The following is a 20,452-nucleotide window of genomic DNA, read 5'->3' as shown; positions in this document are numbered from 1 at the left end:
TGTAGAAAGTGGTTCTGTCAAAAGCTTGAAAACGGGTGTTGGTGAGTTGCAGGGAAACACCCGCTTCTGGCACGGAAAAGACTACTGCAACTTTGTTTACAAGGACTGGATCCAGCTGGAGAAACCTTTTGATGGTCTGGTACACAAATACACACATTTCTATACCTCAACCGTTTTCGTTATTATTACTTTAGATAGAAGTTCCAATATTTGTACCAGTACGTTGCGATTAAGTAACATAAAGTGCACTTATCTTAAAAGAGATTTGACATTATGTTTTTTTTTTATTTATTCCCTCCCCCCACCCCCATGTTTTTCCACGCTGTACAGACTTTATCGACAGGTACACCACTCCCAGAATGCCTTGGCATGACATCGCCTCGGTGGTCCATGGGCGAGGCGCCCGGGATGTGGCCAGGCACTTTATCCAGCGGTGGAACTTTACCAAAGTATAATGATTTCCATATGCCACGCCTTAAAATAAGCAAACACAAAGAATGAGGGAAATACTATATGTAAAGATCAGTCTATGGATAAAATAGGTTTCAACTTTGTGGTTGTTGGTTTTTTTTTTTTAAGCTTATTCGGGCTTTTAGTAAGAGAAGGTGTTTATGGGTTAGGAAAAGAAAAATGCAGGGAAAAAATTTGCTAATTCGGAAATGTTTTACTGGAACAGTGTGGAAAAAATGCCCTCATCTCAGTGCTTGTAATTTCTGTGGCTTTTGACTTTTTTATTTTTTTTTTCCCTTCTATTTTAAGGCCTTAAAACATTTCCAGCTTTAATTCCTTATGTTAAATTTACTCTATTTTTTTCTTTTGCTTAATTTCTCCTACTTTTTCCTCCTGCAGATCATGAAGCCAAAGTACCGCTCTCTCTCTTACCCTTTCCTCCTGCCAAAGTCTCACTCCTCTGCCGACGAGCTCAAGTACCAAGTTCCTGGGTGTGTTAACGCTAAAGTACAGGTGAGGGAACGCGACCTGGCGCTAATATTTAAAAGAAACGGAATGCATTTTAGGGACGTATTGCGAAATGTTTCCACCAGTACGGTGGAGGATTCAAAGAGAAAACATGCGAGATAAACTCCCACTATCAAACATTTGCCCACCTCTTCAATGGCTGCTGGAAGCAGAGAGACGTATCCCTGTGCTCCAAGAAAGTTACGTAATGCAACAAGTGCTATACTTCTGTTCACAAAGTTCAAGCTGAAAAAAAACAAAAAAAAAACTGTATAAATATGTATAAAGATCACATCATAAATCTGTTAACTCTTGCTAAAACTGTGTTTTTAAAGTCCTATCAGTTTATGTAAAAGAGCTGCAAAAAGCTTGTTGCATTCATCCTTTTCACTTGAGATATTTGATTATTTTTTTTACCACCAGTAAAAAAAAGTGACTAAACCGGCTTCGCGGTTTAGTCACTTTGCAGGATTTTATTACTACAGGTTTCTATAGCATCTCATTTCCAGTCAGGCTCTGACAAACGTAGCAGCTCTAACAGACACAACTGTCAGCACTCCCTGTCAGCAAACACTTTTATCGCCACGAATGGGATTTTATCAGTGCAGCGATTGTGCAAAGCATAAAAGCAGTAAATGGAATAAGCTCCACCTAATCAGTCTGTGGTCAACTAATAAGTCAAAATTATGAGGGTTTGACTGCAGTACATTAAAAAAGTCGCTTCAAGCTAACGTTACCACTTTGCCTTTTGGAAGGGAATTAAAAATACTGAAAAATAATTTGTTCTTCATTTGGCTCAGACACTGAGATTAAAAAAGCAGGTGCTGTAGCTAGTTATTATAGGTAACATTAAGTGGGAAACTTTATGCTCACAAACAACACCCTCAGTCTCCTCGATAGCTTATGAGAATTATTTTCTGTCTGGCATATTATAACCACATTAGCTATGTTACCCGTCTAATTAGTTTACTCTGCAGTACAAGAAGCTCTGCACACAACCATTCACTTTGAAATTCCTTCAGGTTGCGTCATCTTTTATGAAAAGTGCTTTTTAAATAACTTTCTCCATTTCTTTTTTTTTCTTTTTTTTGTGCAAGGTGTTGCGGTCATCAGCGGATTGGTCAGCAGGCATTAAATATTACGAGGAGTCCATTCATAATGCCTACATCCAGGTCATCGCCAAGAGCAAGCACTACATCTACATAGAGGTAAAGCATCACCGAGGCTGTTAAAGGAGATTTGTGTTTATTTTTATCTGATTAAAAGGATTAGCACAAATTAGGGAATGAAGAAGAAGGAATTCTTGTGAGTCACTTCTGTTGCATCACAGATCAAATCTCGCTTGCGAACGCCTTTTTGTGTGGGTCTTGCATGTTCTCTCTTTGCTTGTGTGGGTTTTGGTCTGACTGTTCTCGCTTCCTACCACAAAAAATTAAAACTTTAGCATTTTAGCAGGCAGACCATGCACACTGTTTAATCGACATGTCAAAATCTAAAACAATTTTTAAAACTGTATTCGTAACCTTACAAATCCATCCATGCATCTGTTTTTTTTTTTTTTTATGTACACATTTTCTTTATAAATTCCAACATCTAGATCATGTAGGACCTGGTATTAACTTTCGCCAGTCAGTGGACAAGAAGAGGAGTGCAACAAAGTCATTTCCACATTACAAAAACAACACATAAAGAATGCCAAGTCTTGTACTAGTGCATGATGGTGGCAGTCCCTGTGGCTCAGAATATAAGATTCAGAAATGACAAGCAAACCATTATGTTTTAAGCTGCTTGACCCAGTATTACACGTTGCCTTTCCCCAATCAGAATTTCTTGCCTCCAGTTTGACATCTCATTGATACCATGTATATTTGTTTTCAGAATTATAGCACTGTGTTTATAAAAACAAAAAAAAAAAGCGAGCAAAGCTCAAAAATCTTAATTTTTACACAAAACATTTCACATCATCCATCCCTCCATCGTCTATACGCACTTATCCTCGCAGTGTCGTGGGATGTGGTGACGCCTACCACTAAGAGAAAGGCTCTATACAGGTCACCAGTCCATCACTGGGCAACACAGGGCAAACAATGCATGAAGACACTCTTAAATAAGGAGACATCAATTAACCTGACAGCAATGTTTTGAGTCTGTGGGAGGAAGCCAGAAAGAACCCATGAATGCTTGGGTTCTTTCTGCTGGAACACCTGGGAAAAAGGTGTTCCAGATTTTTAGATAACCCAGATTATTTGAGAAGATGGGCGGCTTTTTTTAATCGATTGGACCAAAATAAATAAAAGTCAAGGCATCAGATGGTGATCATTTTTAGATCACTTGAATGTGCTTGTCAGGATTAGACGTGACAAAACCTGTTCTCGAACTTTCCAACACAGTTTTATGTTATTGTAACTGAAAAAGACGATGCGCCATTAAAGAGTTTGCCTAATTTATACTTTTAGTAAAATTAGAGACGCTAAAGCTCTCTAGGGTTCAGCTTTGTCAGTAATCTGGTGGCTTCGGTTAGAAGTAACTGGGAGTGTTTTGTATCTTTGCGCAGTGAAATCATTTATGGAATTAAGTTGAGATGATACACGTCTCATCGTTTTGTTTTTAATTTTCCAACCACAGAATCAGTTTTTCATCAGCTGTGCAGACAACAGAACGGTCTACAACAAGATCGGAGACGCCATCATCGAAAGGATCATCAGGGCACACAAGTACTTCCCTTTTCTGTTGTGCAGCAAGTTGAAGCAATGCTAAAAAAAAAAAAAAGAGGGCTTTTATCTTGCAAATATCTCTTTTTCACATTTCCTTAGTTTTTGTAACTACAAACCGACACGAGCTTCTTAGCGTGCATCCAACAAATGGTCGCAACTGATTGCTTGCTTTTCAGAGAGGGTAAGAAGTACCGCGTGTACGTGGTCACTCCTCTGCTTCCGGGCTTCGAGGGTGACATCACTACAGGTGGAGGGAATGCCATCCAGGCTGTGATGCACTTTAACTACAGGTATACAGCCAAACATCCATTAATAGAATTAATGGAGGTACTTAAAATAAAAAGAGGAAGGAAAATGAAAAAGTAGCGTTACATTCTTGGTCTTATTTCTGGACGTATTTGAGCAATGCTGTTTGTTTTGTCTTTACTTAGAACAATGATAAGAGGAGAATACTCCATCATCTCCCAGTTGAAGAAGGAGAGTAAGTGAAGTACTACTGCGATATCTTGATATGTTATGTTGAAAAGTGAGAAGTGCCTGTTTTCTAACCTCGTCTCGCCCTTTTCTGTCCCCCAGTGGACGACCAGTGGATGAACTACATCTCCTTCGCCGGTCTGCGGACTCACGCCGAGCTGGAGGGGCGCCTCGTCACGGAGCTCATCTACGTCCACAGCAAGATGCTCATCGCTGACGACAACACGGTCATCATTGGTTAGTCTGTCTCCACTTTCGCCTTCTGTCGCTCTTCCTTCCGGTGCCGTTCTCATCAGCTGCTATTTGAAGACATCAACTTTTTTTTTTTTTTCCCCACTAAGAAAGTGTGAGAAAGCTCAATCTCTGGCTCCATTTCACCACGTGCAGACCAAACTAATGTGCAAAGCAACACTGCGGGAAGATGTGATCAAAGTTGCACAGCTCTAGTATGCCATCTGCTGGTGAAGAAAGCACATGACATCAGGTCTACATGTTGAGGCAACTTCACAACTTCTAAAATAAATCTTTTTTTGTTGTTGTTTGTTTGCCTTGAGGTCAGCCGTTAAGTATTTGTAAAGTTTATTGTAGTTGCTTTTCCTCACTTTACGTTAATTCCTTTCACACTTGATCGAGGCCACCTCAACGCCACCTGAGATCTCAGTAAGTTTAGAATATATTTTTTTCAGTTTCAAGTCAAGCACCCTATGAAGCTATTTTGGACACGTTTTCACAATATTATTGCATTAGATTTCACTTAATTTAGGTTTTCTAAATTAAGTAAAGGGCATAAATAATTTTTTTCATTTTTTTTATTTTTACAATCAAAGCAGAATTAAAGAAACTGTCAAGATAAAACTTCTCTTAACATGGATTTTTTTTCCCACAAAACTGCAACAATTACCCTGGTTTGGTTTCAGCTGGAAGAAACCATGTTAACCGACTCTTGATTTCTGTCTAAACAAAGTTTAAAAAAAAAAAAAAAAAAAAAAAAAGACAAGAAGTTTGCACACAAATCCAAGTTTTTAAGTCTTTCTTTCCTTGAGTTTCCTCTTAGCTGTTTGAATAGAATTTAAAATGACAGCAGTTCTTAATTCATTTAACGACGATAATGCACAGCAAGCTATGGCTGTGACTTTCTTTAACTCATCTCTCATATGTGGTCACTGCTTGTACCGTTTTTCCTGTTCTAGTTGCGTTTGTGCTCGTCTGAAAATATGCCTAGTCATTTTAAAGTTTTAAAGTTCAGAAAATTGTGAAAAACAAATGAATAAAAAGTGAACAGAAGGGCAGGTGAGGACACAGCGCAAAGTTCCCAGTGAAGGATGAGACGGTGCACACAACACAAAGGACGCCCTGTAAAGTCTGCATGTGAGCAGTCGGTCCACGTTTTCAGATGTAGCTGTCGAAATAGTGTTTATAGGGAACAGTCTGTCACACCGCTCAAGCTCTACAAGTCATGCTGCAGATAGTTTTCCCAAACGGCCTCTTAGACATGAATCATACTTTCAACTAATGCTGCACATGTCGGACGGAAGGAGTGCAACGTACCTGAGACCCCGTTTGTTTCACTCTCTGAGTCAAACAGCGACGTCCTGCTGCAGCAGATAAAATTGCGTTGGTGCAATTTTCATTTGAGAAAAACAACAGAAATTACTTAAACAAGAAACTTTGGGTTCAAGAAAGGCATCAGCGGCACTGGTCTTGGTGGTCTTGGTCATCCGTTGTAGGCATGGCACAAACCGTGTTGTCATTTCCCTCAGGTTCGGCTGGGTTTTTTTTTTTTATAAACCAGGGACACATTGGAGGGCAAAGCTTCTTCACCAGCTTCTTCAACTGTTTTTATTCCGCAGAGTTCGAACATGTTTCACGCGAAACTGCTCACCAGAAGGCGTACCAAGAGAAACCTGCATATCTCTTGACAAATACCTGTCAGACATGTTTTTGTTTGTTTTTTGTTTTTTTTAATAAAACTACTGTGACGGATTGACAGAGGGGCGTTATGACTCGTTACATAGCGCAAGGAATTTCATGTTCCATTTTGAGTTGTCTCAAAAGTCTTTCTTTCAGAGAAGTGTTTTCTTTTCCGCTTTAAAAAAACGTGCAGTATGACCGACGTGCAAGATCTTTAAGTTTTAATCCTTTTAAAGGCCGAAAAATCTGATATTTTTATATAAATTAATGTAGGAGGTTTCTGTGCCGCCACCACCAGTACTTCTTTATTTAAATTAGTGGCATGGAGGTTTCGGTAGAGATCATTTTGCACTGTGAGAGTAACCATGCATATCAAATCCAAAATCTATTCCTCAATGACCACATTAAGATGACCCCAGAAGGGTTTTAAAAATATAATTGAATACTTCGAATTGAGTTACTTTAAGCCTTTTTCTTTGTTCTTTCTTTGTAGGCTCTGCGAACATCAATGACCGGAGCATGCTGGGAAAGCGTGACAGTGAGGTGGCAGTGATTGTTGAGGACTCTGAGAAAGTGTCCTCGGTGATGGACGGGCAGGAGTATCAAGCTGGACCCTACGCACTCGAGCTGCGCCTTGAATGTTTCAGGTGCTCGTTGAAAATAGACACCTGTGTTAGAAAGGAAAAAAACAAACAAAAAAAAAACGCCATTAGGTCATTTACATTTCATGTTCATACAATCACAGTGATATTTAGAGGATTTCCTTTTGGAATTTTAGAAGCAGCATCTGTTCAAAAGAGAGGAAGGGTTTACAAATCAAAATAGCTACAAAACTTTGACTACTAATAACAATAAATAAAAAAAGCTAAATTAACGATTTCCGAAATGTTCCGTGCCTGTTCTTGTGTCTTACACACGTATGAAGAAAAATATCATTTAGTGGGAAAACCTTAGGCGGTTAAGTATTTAGATGAACCACGCCGACTAACATCAACTTCAAAATATCCTTTCTGTTGCATCATTCCCTCCTAGAAAAAAAAACAAAAAAAAAAAACGAGGCGTGACCCAACTTGCCTGCTATTTCGAAGAATTTCTGTGAAAATTTTACACCTGTAAGGAGGAAGGGAGGGAACGAAGGAGGAGTTTTAGCATGTGTATGAATACCAAATAAGACAACAATTTACAGATCATGTCATTCATTATCGGCTTAAATCCACCCGAGGACCTAGAAGATCACCTTAATCCGTCTCTGAAAAGACCGGCACGAAGACATTTTTTATTCTGCTTTTCTTTGTTCTCTTCTCTGTGTTTAATGCGCCGGATCATTTTTAGCAGATTTCCCAGAGAGCTACCAGGCAGGTATGCGCCAGAGAACACTAACGTTTTTCGCTCATTACTGATATTTGCGCACACGATTTGCTTTAACTGTACAAACAGAACAGCAGCTCTGAGCTGATGATGTTTTCTGGTGCTCGTGCGAATGCAGGAGGTCGTCGAGCTAATAATTATAGTTTTTCAAATGCCTCAAAAATCAAATTTTGTGTATAATCTGTGCTGTCGACAGCTGCCAATGTGCCCCCAGCGTCTGTAATTTATGTTTTTGTGATTATCAATAGGGTTGTTATTGAGATCACCGAGTAACTAGTAAATTATATATATACATATATAAAAAAACCCAACATATTTCCTTTATGTGTGTTTACTGTTATCTCCTCCTGAGCAGGACAATCCTGGGAGGCCACACAGACACGAGCATCGACCTCTCCGACCCCGTCAGCGATCGTTTCTACAAGGAGGTGTGGATGACCACGGCTGGCCGGAACGCTACCATCTATGAGAAGGTAGAGCAAAGATAAGATCCTGCTTCTTGACAGCTTCATCTGTTTGAGAAAAAAAAACAAAAAAACTCTGCAAACTTTAAAGTTTTGGTTTTCACCTTAGATAGGCGTTTAGAAACAAATCTCTATCATTTTTCACATTCGGACAAAGTTCTGGACATGGTGAAAAAAGAGCCCCAAGAACCAGAGAGAGGTGAAACTGATTTGTCTTCTCTTCGTTTCGTTGCAGGTCTTCCGCTGCCTTCCCTCGTCCCTGGTGAGGAACATGTCGGAGCTGGAGCAGTTCCAGTCCAAGCCGGGTTTGGCTCAGACCGAGAAAGCTCGCGCTCAGGAGGAGCTGCGCAAAATCCGGGGCTTTTTGGTCCAGTTTCCCCTGGATTTCTTGTCCGAGCATAACCTGATGCCCTCAGTCGGATCGAAAGAAGCCATGGTCCCGACCGAGATCTGGACATAAGGGGACGACGACCAGTACTGGACCTGAGCCACAGGATCTGTGCTCATCCCTCATCCAGACACGAGAGTCAGATTTCCAGGAGTCTTTTTAGCTTCATTTGACCCCCAGGAACCTGGAACCTTTCAAACCTGTGGATACCTGAAAACACTAAACTATGTAAATGGACCGCAAGTCAGCTGAACCTTGTTGGATGTGCAGTATGAGCAACAAATGGGACTATAATCATAACAGGATCTTTTCAAAGTGAGGGAAATTGTTGGCAGTTTGAGATGCTGGGACTTTGAACTGCTCACAGCAGATATTTCACAGGGTCCATCGTGAAAACAGTTTGGCGGCGCCATAGAGACGCTCACCTCTCTGTTGACAACAATGCACGTAATTCACCGAGTTTGTGAGATGTTAGTGCTATAATTGCTGTTTTTTTGACCTCTGCGCTCCTTTTTAACCTGACTTCCTAAACTATTGAGGCGTGGGGTTTTTAAGTCGGAAATCCAGAATATGCTTCCTGTTCTCCCTCGACGTCGATGAAGGATTTGCTGCCCAACAAATCGTGTCGGGCGCGCACGTCTGCCGTTCCTGCATCTACGGACCACAAGGCCGTTCTGAACGTCTCAGAGACGTTTGTCGGGACAGATTTGTATCCGGGGTTGCGTATCTTTGTTTTATTTATTTATTTATTTTTTTCAATTCAAAAATTTGGAATAATGAAATCAAAGATGGGATGTAACAGACAATCATCCTGCACATTTGAGCAAATCATTTTTTTCCCCCTTTTGTCCAGCTGGTGGTGCTAGCTTCTTAAAATACAGACTGCAAACCCAACAGCTGTGATATTTTATTAGGTTGTTTCGCTTAGTTTGTCTGAGTCTAAATTAAAGTTCAAATCTGTTTCAAATCCAACTTTTAAGGCAGTTTTAGCTGAAACAAAACCGTCATGTAAAAAATCTCAGAATTCCTGATCCCAAATAGCGTGCACACGGAACCGGCTTCTCCAGATTGTCTGATTTATGACACGCTCGTTTCGTCGACGCGCGCGCACGTGAGCTTACGTGTCCGCCGTCGAAATATATCCATTACATTCCGCCTTGTTCGATCGCTATCTTTCCCCCCCGAATGTGAAAACCGGAGCGCAGCTTCCTGAGGTGCAGAGCTGCAGCTTATTCTAAATGTAGGAACCGTTTGACTGAAGATTCTCGGAGGAGCGGGAGAAATGAGAGACTGACAGAGTTGTCAGTTGAAACGAATGGAAAAAAAAAGAAAGAAAAAAACGCTAGATGACCCATTTTATTTGGGACTGCGTATCTTAATGTTGTTTTTGCCACACCCGGCTTTTGAATCATCCAGCCTGGCCTGAAAGCAGCAGGGTGAGAAAACATCTTATGGACTCTTGTGAATAAGCACTCAGTCGGGACCAAGCGGTGTTATTTTAGGAGAATCTGCTCAGAAATGTATGTTTTTGAGTTTCTGTATTTGTCAGTGCATTATTTATGAATTGTGAAGCATTTAACACTTTATTTTTAGTGAATATCGTGGTTATAACGGTTGTTTATTTGTAACTTAACTGTACTGTCGTGCAGCTGTCTAACTCCTTGTTCTCTTGTCTGTACAATCTGAAGTCGTTCTAATTTTTGGTTTTTAATTTAACGCATTGTGACACATTAAAGTCTGGCTTCTTTCGACCCGCAAAAAGTAAACGTCGTAACGTCTCGATCTGTGTGCCCAGCATAGACTTTTTTTTAATTGTGATTGTGTTCACAACAAAAATGTCATTTTAAGCATTTTGATGTTTGATCCGGTTTATGGTTTTTCTCAGATGTTTGAAGAGTTTGTGTGGAAACTCCACAGCACTGCTGTAGGGGTTTCATTAAAAAGTTTGAAAGAGATGATGAATTGGCAGATTAGCAGTTCCCCAAAGGAAAAACACTTTTTATTGTTTTAATTAAATTTTTGTTCTACTTGTGCGAAGTTGCTATGCTTATGGCTATAAGCAGGAATCCAAAAGCCAACACGTCAGTAATGAATCGGTGAGTAATTTGTAGGGTGGACTGGAGTTCTGTGGAATTCCAGATGAAATCCTGACACTTTGCCCACCGGCTTTGTTTGAGCTCAGCTTTCTTCTCCAGAACAATGACGGTTTCTGAGTTCTTCCTCAACTCCAAATCTTTAAAGACTTTCTTTTCTTAGTGAGTCACTGTTTGTTTTTTTATGAGATGGATGAGAGAAAAAGAAAAGGGTTGCTTCTGTTGGTCTGGAAGACTGACGAAAAACAAAAAACAAAAAAGAGATTCTGCTGCCGATGTGTAGTGCAGTCATTTCAACTGAACTCCTGGTGACTCTCAAGTCAGGACAGGAATCAGAACAAAGCCTGCATGCACTCAGGTGAGGTTAGATCTTCACCTATTCGTGATAAACTAGTCATCCTGGATAATAGCCCTGTAACCATGGCAGCAGCATAGCGTAACCTACACAGTTCCACTTGCTACATTTTCCTCAACCTCCATTTATTTTTTCAAGTTCTACTGAGCTTATCATATGAACTACAATGCTCCTGAGGATGATTACAAACAGCATTGGATGACATTAAGAAGGACCGCTGGGACGATGTGCTGAAGTGAAACGAGTAGCAGCTTCTTAAAGAGACAGAGGCCCAATTTCAAGGTGTCTGATGTGGCTGTGATGCGACGCCAGATTTCTCCTAATTTGTTTTTGATACAGCATTTTCATAACAACTGAAGGTGACATAATTATTTTGTTATCAAATGGCACTATGTGTCTGAAAAGTACATTATAGCCCGCCCTTTAAGAGGTCATGCTTACCTCGCATTTAAAATGTGCTTAAAGCTTTCGGTGCATAGAAAAATCAAAATGCATCACAACAGCCACCCATGAGTGAAAATCAAGCTGTGCAAGGTGAAACGAGAAGCACATATTTACCTTGTCTTTACAATTTTTCATTGAAACAGGTAAGTAATGTATGACTGTCCTGTGTTTGTTTTATTCACTGTATCAAGTTGCGCTGAATTGCTTTAAGGGCGTGGGAGAAAAAAAAAGAGGTGAGTAAGTACGCCGCACCTTTCAGATTTGTAATAGAAAAAGTTTTGAGAACCTGAATTTCTTTCTTTCTGCTTTACAGCAATGAAATACTTTCTGTTGGGCTATCATGTAGAATCCAATTAATAAAAGTTTATGGTTGCAGTGTGACACAATGTGAAAAACATTAAAGCGTGTAAGTACTCATGGAAACCACTGAATATCTTTTTTATTTATAAATAAAGTAAACAAAATTCAGTTGCACATTTTTTACTGTAATGAAAGTATTTAAGTACAAATAAAATAAAAAAAATAAAACAATAAACAAAACCTTTTAAGTCCAGGAAAGCAGCAGAAATTCAGGACTTGGAAGTAGAAAAACCTGAACTGAACCAATTTCAGGGCTTGGTACCTAATGTTTCATCGCATACTGACACTGGCACGACAGGCTCTTTTTCCTTTCCAAGAAATAAGAAACTGAATTTCTACAAAACTTATTTCCATCTCATGAAATAAAAAATTTTTTTTTAAAAATTCTAGAAATTTTCGGTTTTGCCGTCTTAACTTTCCACCTTTGGAGAACAAAGTGAGACATCAGTCAAAAGCTGGAAAAGGAAATGTGACTAAAGAGAAGTGAAGCAGGAATGGAAAAATGTCTGAAGGTGGTTTCCACCCCGGAAAATTAAACTAAGCTTCCTTCTCCCGGAGGAGGAAAATTATGAATTCTTAAAATTGCAAATTTAACTGTTGACCTGTTTCCTTTGCGTGGTGTTGTCATTCGCTGGTTTTGATGTGATGAAGTGCTGAGTGACGTAGGACTGATAAGTGTTGATTATTTTTATTAGCCACAACCAGCACCTAAATTTAAAGAAAGTACTGGTAGATTGTGGCTCGTAATCTTCCTGCTGTTGATTTCTTTCTTAACATATCTTTCAGAAATGAATTAAAGCTCTAGAAGAATTATCTTGACCTTGTCTAACTCATTAGTCAGTTTCACTGGTTCAATGCCATGCACAAATAAATGCCAGGTTAAGTATCCAAGTAGGCAAGGTTCTCTAAATAAACACAGTTCTGGGATAAAGTATTTGACTCCATACACATTTCTTCAGTTTTTTTTCTCTTAAACCATGCATAAATGTTTCACTTCATCAAGCAAACTATGAAAAAGTAATCGTCTTCTTCTTAAATCATGAATTATCTGTAATTACCCACACTGGCCACCGGAGGCCAAGAGGTGTGGAATCAAGGAATCACTGAAATGGAAACTGTTTCACAACATTAAGTAGGCCGGAGGATTTTTTAAAAAAGCAACATGTACTAAAGAAATTCAAGAAAGGTGTCAAATTTATTGACATTAATAACAATGGAAAGGATTACAAAGTCATTTCTAAGGCTTTGGGATTCCAGTGAACTACAGGGAGTGTCACTTATCCCCAAACAAAGAACACTAGAGTGGCTGGAGTCCAGTATAATTTATCTAAGGACACGTTGAAGACTTATCTAAGAAGTCGTAAAAGTACCAAAAAGAACCCATTAAAACATAAACCCTTTCAATTGATATTGTTCTCAGAGGCCATTCCAAGAGCACGAGTGAAAGGAAAAGTGTGAGTTTTAAGAAAACACGTTTTAACCAGGTGTTCCAGTTAGGATGATCACAGAGGACATGCGTTCCACATCCATTCACCAGGTGAACTTTGGAAACGGGGCACGTCAGATTCTTTCAGGAGGAAAACAACTCACAGAAGTTGCCGAAACACTTTAACCAGTCGCTGATTAAGAGGGATCAAATCACATGCCTACTTTGGCTCTTCAGGACCACAGCATCTGATTTCTAACTAAATTTTGCAACGTTGTAACGTTGTAATGTAAGGTTGGTGTGTAGCCTTGGACACTTGTAGGATGTATTTTAAACACTGAAGAAAAATAAGCTAAAACTATCTAACTTTTTCTTATCTTGGGTCAGTTGATTATATGGAGTTTCAATGACAGCAAACAAAGATAATGTAATAGTAACAAGATCCACAAAATCTAAATTCTTAGAGGGTTATTTGCTGTGATTCTTAGAAAAAAAATTGCAACACTTGTTTACTTTTTTTGAGGGCAACATTTTCATTGACAAATTAACAAATCATTAAGATGAAAAAAATTTTAAGAAGAAAAATACAGCACAAAGGATTCCTCTTTTATTAACCACATCTTATTTTAATTTCATAGAAACTAGGACAATTCAGTGACTTTTACACGAAGCTGATTTTTTTTACCCATTTCTGATTTCTACTATCATTATACTTGGCTAAATAGCCAGTTTTCAAAAAGCGACCTTGTTTTTTTTTTTCTTGTGGCTGACTATAGACATTTTGCCCCTGATCAACAACATAGAAAACAATCAACCTAAAGAATGGAGAAATATGTCCTTTTGTTAAAAAAGGGAATAGTGTGAGAATTCGGATTGATAGTTCATATGTGTTTCATTATATAGCAGGGTAGAAAGACATGACAATAATGTTGCTTTTGCTTTTTAATACAAACATTAAACTAAATCAGTATAGATTGGTGAATTTTAGATTGTTTAATTTGAAGGTTGGAAATCTTTTCTCTTTTCTTTTTGCGGAATTCAAGCCTTACGGAGTTTCATTCATTTTTATTTTACAGAATTAATACATGGTTTTTGCATAAAATCCTAGTAGTAACTAGAGAGAATATTTTTGACCCTTATGGCTTTCCATATGGCCCGGACGCTATTCATGTGAGAGCCGCCACTGGAGACAACGCGACACATTGATCACGAATTTAAAAAAAAAAAAAAAGAGGAAATGTTATTAGACAGAAAGCTTGGAGGAAAAGATTAGGGGGAAAAAACAAAAGTTTGAGAGCGCTTACAGCCTGAGCAAAACCAAACCCCGCCCGGTGACAGGCGTGGTTTCCCGAGGAGGCAGTGCGCTCTCCTCCCGTCTACCCTTGCATACCGCCTGGCTGTCACAGCAGCAGCAGCACCAACAGAAGCGATCCATCCTCCGCAGCGCTTCACCTTACTCAGTGTACTTCTTTACATCCCGGCGGACATGGAGCTGTTCTCGCCCTCCGTATTCCGCGCCTTTGCGCTTTAGCCGTGCGCTCCCGAACCAAAGCACGGCTGGGCAGAGCGAGAGGCAACCAGCGTTATTCTCTTGGTCCAGCAAGAGAGAGCTCACCGTAGAGAGGAGGGGAGCCCAGAGAGGAGGACCACACGCTCGGTCGTGACAGCAGAGGCCGTTCTCGGATATTTGGCAAACTAAGAGTGGCTTCTTTTTGTTGTTCTCCATCATGGCGTGTGACTCTCCAGCTCAGAGCCAGTTTGAAATCGACCTGTCGGCTTTGAAGGTGAGACGACATCCGCAAAATTCTCTTGTGTGGAAACATCTGAGAAATGGCTCTTTCATTTCTTGCACCTGACCGTGCAGCCTCAATGATAGCAGCCGGCAGCAGAGCAGAGCAAAGGGCTGCTTGAGGCGGATATGTGTGTGTGTTTGCGTGCGTGTGTATGTGTGTGTGTATTGGGGGGAGGTTATAGGCATTGCTTTGCCACAAACCTCACATATTAAAGATGATTTTTATAAATAGACTTAACACACATGACACCTGGTTTAACATCTCGTCGTTACAGGACAAACATGATGTGGGATTGAGGAGCTGTGATTTTTGCTGACCTGGATTTTGTGCATTATAGGTCCACCAGCCTAAATGTTTTCGATAAATATAAACCATTTCTACCACTCCCTGCTGATTCTCATCAAGTTTTTTTTTTTAAATGTATTTTATAAAAATGCATCTAGTTTTGCCCCAGTTGCATTTTTTTAAATGTAGATTTTTAGTGTTTTTTGTGAGGGTGCTCCTCCAGCCTGCCTGTGGTTACTATAACCTCTTAGTGAAAGCTGTGCATTTGTGTGATGTAAAAGGATTCCGTTTTTGGAAGTTTTTTTTGCACTTATCTAATGTGTCGGTAGCAAAAGAAAAAGGAGGCTGCAAATAGGAGCTCTGAGAAACAAAACCACATCTCTCTACCGCCTTCTCTCACAGAGCAGTTGCAGAGTCTGCATGCAGTAACCTGGTTTCCCATGCGCTCAATTGCGCCTGTATGGCCATTTTTATGCCATTATTGGAAATGCTGTAAGTACCTGCCTCCTCCTGTGTCTTTATTATTTCAGAAGAGCGGATGAGTTCTTGCACCTGCACTCTGTTGTTCCCCTTTTGCTAGTAGTTCTGCTCCTATTTTTATTTCAGTCAGCCTCAGTTGGGCTTGATGTTAGTAGCTTTCGCAATAATCTATCAGCCGCTTCACCTCTCTTCCCGAGCCGGTCAACAAAAATAAAAATGTTGGGGAAGTGTCCACGCACCGGGTCTCACTGCATGCATGTCTCATTCTTTTAAAACAGGGGTGTCAAACTCCAGTCCTCAAGGTGCCACTTGTCCTGCAGGTTTTAAATGTGCTACAGGTACAAAATACTGGAATGAATTGGCTTAATTACCTCCTCCTTGTGGAGATCAGTTCTCCAGAGCCTTGCTAATGACCTAATTGCTCTATTCAGGTGTGGTGCAGCAGAGGCACATCTAAAAGTTGCAGGGCAGCGGCCCTTAAGGGCTGGAGTTTGACGCCTGTGTTTTAAAGCCATAATGCGAGCTCACTTGGTAGGTCTGGGGCAAGCTCCAAGGACACACATGCACAAACTGCAACATGGAGACGATCATTTTGCAAGATTATGCAAAAACTACAAATTGTCCACAAGACTTCATTGGGGGAATGTATTATCTTCTAGACATGCTTTGCAATGCTTCTGCATGACAAGTGAGTGCAAAGCTCTGCAGGACAAACGGAGTGTGACTTAAGTGTTCCCTCTGCGCCGGTGTTTATTTATGTGGTTGTTAAAACAATCAAATATATCAAGGCCTGAGTTATAAAGGCAAACTATATGGATTATTTTGCTAATCAAGTCCTGGATAAAAAAATAGTACAGTATATTAATTTTAAGTTGAGTTCTCAGAACTTGAAAGCTCTCCAGAGTCATTGACTCCCTCCACAAGTGGGGCATCCAACGAAAGGCCAGTGCCTAAATAAGCTGGCATTTCACAATTCATGAAAAGTTGAGTGGAAGGAAAAAGTGTGGAAGAGATGCAGCACAAGCAGCAGGGATATTCTACCAAAGAGTGATCCAAAGTCTTGCTTTCCAGACAAAGAATAGTTGAGCTGATTTTTTTGTTGTTTTAGTTTTATGTTTGTTTTGTATTATAGATGATCAGATAAAAAAATAAAAATCTGTAATGACTCAAGATTAAAAAACTTTTATTGAAAAACAATTTTAACTTGAATAACTGTATAATGTGTAAAATAAAATCTCTTGAGTGTTTCTTTGGTCAATATTTCAAAGCTGAATCAATCTATCTAAAATAAACAACACTGCTGAAAACTAATTTCAGGAAATCGTAACTTACAACTTAAACTATCTTGTTATCGTGTCTGTGTCGACTTGACACATTCTTTGGTCAAAGTGTGAAACTTGAACTTAGCCACCACTAGCTTGTGGTAGGTAATTAGCGGGTGAAAACATTACGTTTATTTTAAGGAACTAACTTGTTCTCTTGTAAGGCTAAAGTCAATACTGCAACCCATTGACCTTACAGGTGATGTGCAATGTAATTCCCTCATCTTAGTGTTTCAAATTTGGTCAAATCTGATCAGTCCACTGTTTCTTTGTGTCAAAATGGCTACCTGTAAAAAAAAATAAAGAAACCCCCTTCTTTGCTTAACACAGTTTTAGGTAGTAATTTTACACACATTGGATTAAACGGAGAACCCTCTGTTTTTTTTGTTTTTTTTTAATGTTGTACTTGTTTTTGGACTGGCTGGCCAATTTGTCCCAAACACCTGTTCTGCTAGTTGTGCGGAAATGTTTCTCATGTGAACAAATCTTAGGTCAACAAGGAAAGGCATTTCCGATTACAACTCAACATGCCAGAACATGCCCAGGATCTCCTCAGTAGCAGATGACAATACAGACAGAGACCAAGACGAGTGCAGAGTCAACCGCTGCGCCGACTAGACGGGAAGTAGGTCAGCTGTGTCTGACGCAGAGGGGGGTGGGAGCGTTCTGGATTTGTGATTGTTACTCTGGTCGTGGTGCTGATGGTGGAGCGTTGAGCTGTGAGCAGGTCTGCTCGACCATCACTCACACAAACGCACAGGAAGATTCAAAGAGGCAGAACCTGGTAGAGAGAAGTGGTTTTTTATGTTTTGCATCCTCTGCATTATTTTTTCTTTTGTCCATGAGCTTCGTCAGCTCTCTCTCTCTCTCTCTCTCTCTCTCTCTCTCTCTCTCTCTCTGTCTCTTCGACGTTTGCTGCTGTCTCACATAAAGCCCCAGCAGCACCTGTTATAGATTCAGGTGGCGTGACTCACAATGACAACCAAAGGCCACAAGGTTGAGACATGTTTCAACCTTTTTTTTTTTAATCATTATTATTATTATTATTTATTTATATATATTTTTTTACAGACAGTAGTTTTTATTTATTAGGACACAAGCGTGGTTAGGTCAGAGATGTCCAAAGCAGTGGCTCATCCAGTCAGCTGACGGGAGCAACAGATGGTACACCAGCAGGAAGTTCACAACACACACACACACACACACACACACACACACCGACACGTGCACAGAAACTAGCGGTGGAGTAATCTGCTGTGCAGGGATTCAGGTGAGAGATCTGAGATGAAAGCAAAAGCAGGTTAGGATGAGGGAAGAGTGAGATGGCAGACTCTACTTTTTTTTCACAAAAGTCAATTGCCTTAAGTTACTGGTTAGGTGATTTTAAAAGCAATTATTCAAATATATATATTTTTTGAAATCGAAAGCCGCATAAGACATGAGTTGGTTTAGTAGATTACATCCCATTTATGCACACTAAGGTTTGCGGGTGTAGTGTGAGAAAACTGTAAAAGGTTAGATGCGTGGAGACTTTTGAAAGGCACTTTCAATTCAAACGAATTGAAAGTGCAACAAGACAGTTTAAGGTGCTTTAAGTGTGAAACGAGCAATAAACATCACATTTTGTCAAATATTACCATAAAAATCATCAATACACATCAAACATGTTGACCAATATCCCGTTTTCTACTAATCAAAGGCGACCCTAAACAGGGCGAGTTTAGAGACGCTCCAGGGTTTCATCTGTTTTTGCTGTCTTCTGGAAGTTTGTTCCAGATTTGTGGTGCACAGAAGCTGAATGCCGCTTCTCTGTGTTTGGTTCCGGTTCCAGACCCGAGTGGTCTGGAAGGTTTATACAACAATGATAACAGATCTTTAGTGTATTTTGGGAAACGACGTCGAGGGAAGGACGGACGCATAAAGAAATGATTCATCCGTTTCTTTAAGAGCAGAGAAAGAGAATGGTAGAGTCTGGTCTCAGACCAAAGGTGTTGATGTGACCAGTGACTAAAGCAGTCCCTCTTCAGAGCCTCTCTCTTGCCTCTCTTTGTTGCCCAGTAAGGCCACATTCCTCAGCCCCTAACCACAGACGCCATAGTAACAGGGCCACAGCAGAGCCCAAGGCTTACACAGATCTTATTCATGAATAGTCTATATACTGTATGGCAGTTTGTCGCTGAGAAATCCCACCCTCCCTCCCACGGTGCCTGCCTGCTTCTAGCTGACCTATTTTTTATTTTTCTCTTCCTCTCTCAAGTCTGTGATGGAGTTGCATTGTGCTCTCTGCGAGTATAAAATGTTTTAAAATGTGTCGTTGGACATGTTTTGCTTGTGCATGGAAAGTATGATTTCTGCTTTAACAAAACGTCCACAAACGGCCGCGCGTTGTGGTTTTAAAATGAATTCAAACCGTCATTAACCAACAACATGCTCCAAAGGCCAGTCTGTAAAGAGCGCCGTTAAATAACGCGGTGCAGCGGGGAGTCGCGCAAAAACGATGCATGGAAACGGTTGAAGGAGAGAGTCAAAGGTTAGGAAGAAAGGATGAAGGATGAGAGGGACGAATGGATGGCAGAGGGAGGAAGGTGTGAGATGACAAGTTGGCTGCGACGGATGGCAAGGCGTGAACAGCCTATGGGTTGTGTAGGAAAAAGAAAAAACAACAATTCTGGATCATGAGTTGTCCTCGGCCTGCTGTAAATCCGTGCTCAAGAGCCGACTCCTGGTAATGTAAAGTACATGTCTGGGTAGGGAGTAAAGGGAATTAGGCTACAAGTACATCTTCTTGTCAAGTGGAAGTGGTTTTATGAGGCATACCCGCCCCCAGCACGACTCTACCATCCTCTTAGGGTCTCTAATTCAATCCGCCCCAATTTCTGAAATGTGTTGTTTTCTGTAGACATGGACTGTACTTCCCGTGCAACTCTAAAGCAGAAACACATACAGTGCTATAGGTAGGCTGGTATGGAAAAAAAAAGACAAACAACTATAGTTTTTGTGCTAATAATAGCACAATAACATATATGCATATAGCCAAATGTAATACTATTAATATACATTAATAGCCCAATGAATGTGCATCAGTTATTTTTAATACACATTATTTGGGCTATCTATTCTGGTAGCCTACATTCTGCTTCTTAGAGGACATTTTGTTTACATCTTGCCAGCTCAGCTGCAGTTTTAAAACTGCGATGGCATAGGATTTAAAAAAAAAAAAAAAAAAAACATTCAGTGGTGCGGTTGTAGTAATGGACCCAAACACAGGCAGGAGGGAGATGCAATGAGTTTAGAAGTTATCTAATGGCAAAACTTACAAAAACAGGCAAGAAGGACAGACAGGGAAGACTTCAACAGGAAGCAAAAATGGAGCTAAGATTGCAGGAAAACAGGAGAATCTGACAAAGGAGCATCAATACATTTGGAGGGTGATGATTGGGGCGAGGGTCAGCTGTGTCCAATTAGCTGATGCTAAGGGGAAAAACTGAATAAAATGAATAATGTCTGTGCAAGAGTTCCAGATAGCAGTTTCGTAGTACGCAAGTGCGATTTCTATCATGGCTGAGAACCATCATCCCCCGAAATATGCCAGGTAGATGTAAAGTATCACAAGTATCG

General features: G+C 40.2%; 2 protein-coding genes across 3 annotated transcripts in view; both read left to right on the top strand.

The window, feature by feature from the left end:
* The window catches only part of pld1a (phospholipase D1a), a 36,418-nt gene extending 26,376 nt beyond the window's left edge, over nt 1-10,042 (top strand). The window contains exons 16-26 of the mRNA XM_014978448.2: nt 6-134; nt 331-449; nt 850-963; nt 2,055-2,165; nt 3,583-3,671; nt 3,848-3,961; nt 4,103-4,152; nt 4,248-4,382; nt 6,550-6,703; nt 7,780-7,897; nt 8,124-10,042. Of these exons, the coding sequence (XP_014833934.2) occupies nt 6-134; nt 331-449; nt 850-963; nt 2,055-2,165; nt 3,583-3,671; nt 3,848-3,961; nt 4,103-4,152; nt 4,248-4,382; nt 6,550-6,703; nt 7,780-7,897; nt 8,124-8,348 (1,358 nt within the window). The 3' untranslated portion in view covers nt 8,349-10,042. The remainder of the gene's footprint in view (nt 1-5; nt 135-330; nt 450-849; nt 964-2,054; nt 2,166-3,582; nt 3,672-3,847; nt 3,962-4,102; nt 4,153-4,247; nt 4,383-6,549; nt 6,704-7,779; nt 7,898-8,123) is intronic.
* Nucleotides 10,043-13,832: 3,790 nt separating this feature from the next.
* tnika (TRAF2 and NCK interacting kinase a) overlaps nt 13,833-20,452 on the top strand; it is a 64,486-nt gene continuing 57,866 nt past the window's right edge. The window contains exon 1 of one of the 2 annotated variants that reach the window (XM_088002365.1): nt 13,833-14,738. In XM_088002365.1, coding sequence (XP_087858491.1) covers nt 14,682-14,738 — 57 coding nt within the window. In that variant the 5' untranslated portion in view covers nt 13,833-14,681. The remainder of the gene's footprint in view (nt 14,739-20,452) is intronic. The other variant, XM_088002364.1, reaches the window with a different exon arrangement.

The sequence above is a fragment of the Poecilia mexicana genome, unplaced genomic scaffold, assembly GCF_051168715.1.
Source record: "Poecilia mexicana isolate PSO_F unplaced genomic scaffold, ASM5116871v1 scaffold_22, whole genome shotgun sequence".
Taxonomy (NCBI): domain Eukaryota; kingdom Metazoa; phylum Chordata; class Actinopteri; order Cyprinodontiformes; family Poeciliidae; genus Poecilia; species Poecilia mexicana.
The sequence above is the reverse complement of the archived record's forward strand: the minus strand, read 5'-3'. Positions and strand labels throughout refer to the sequence as shown.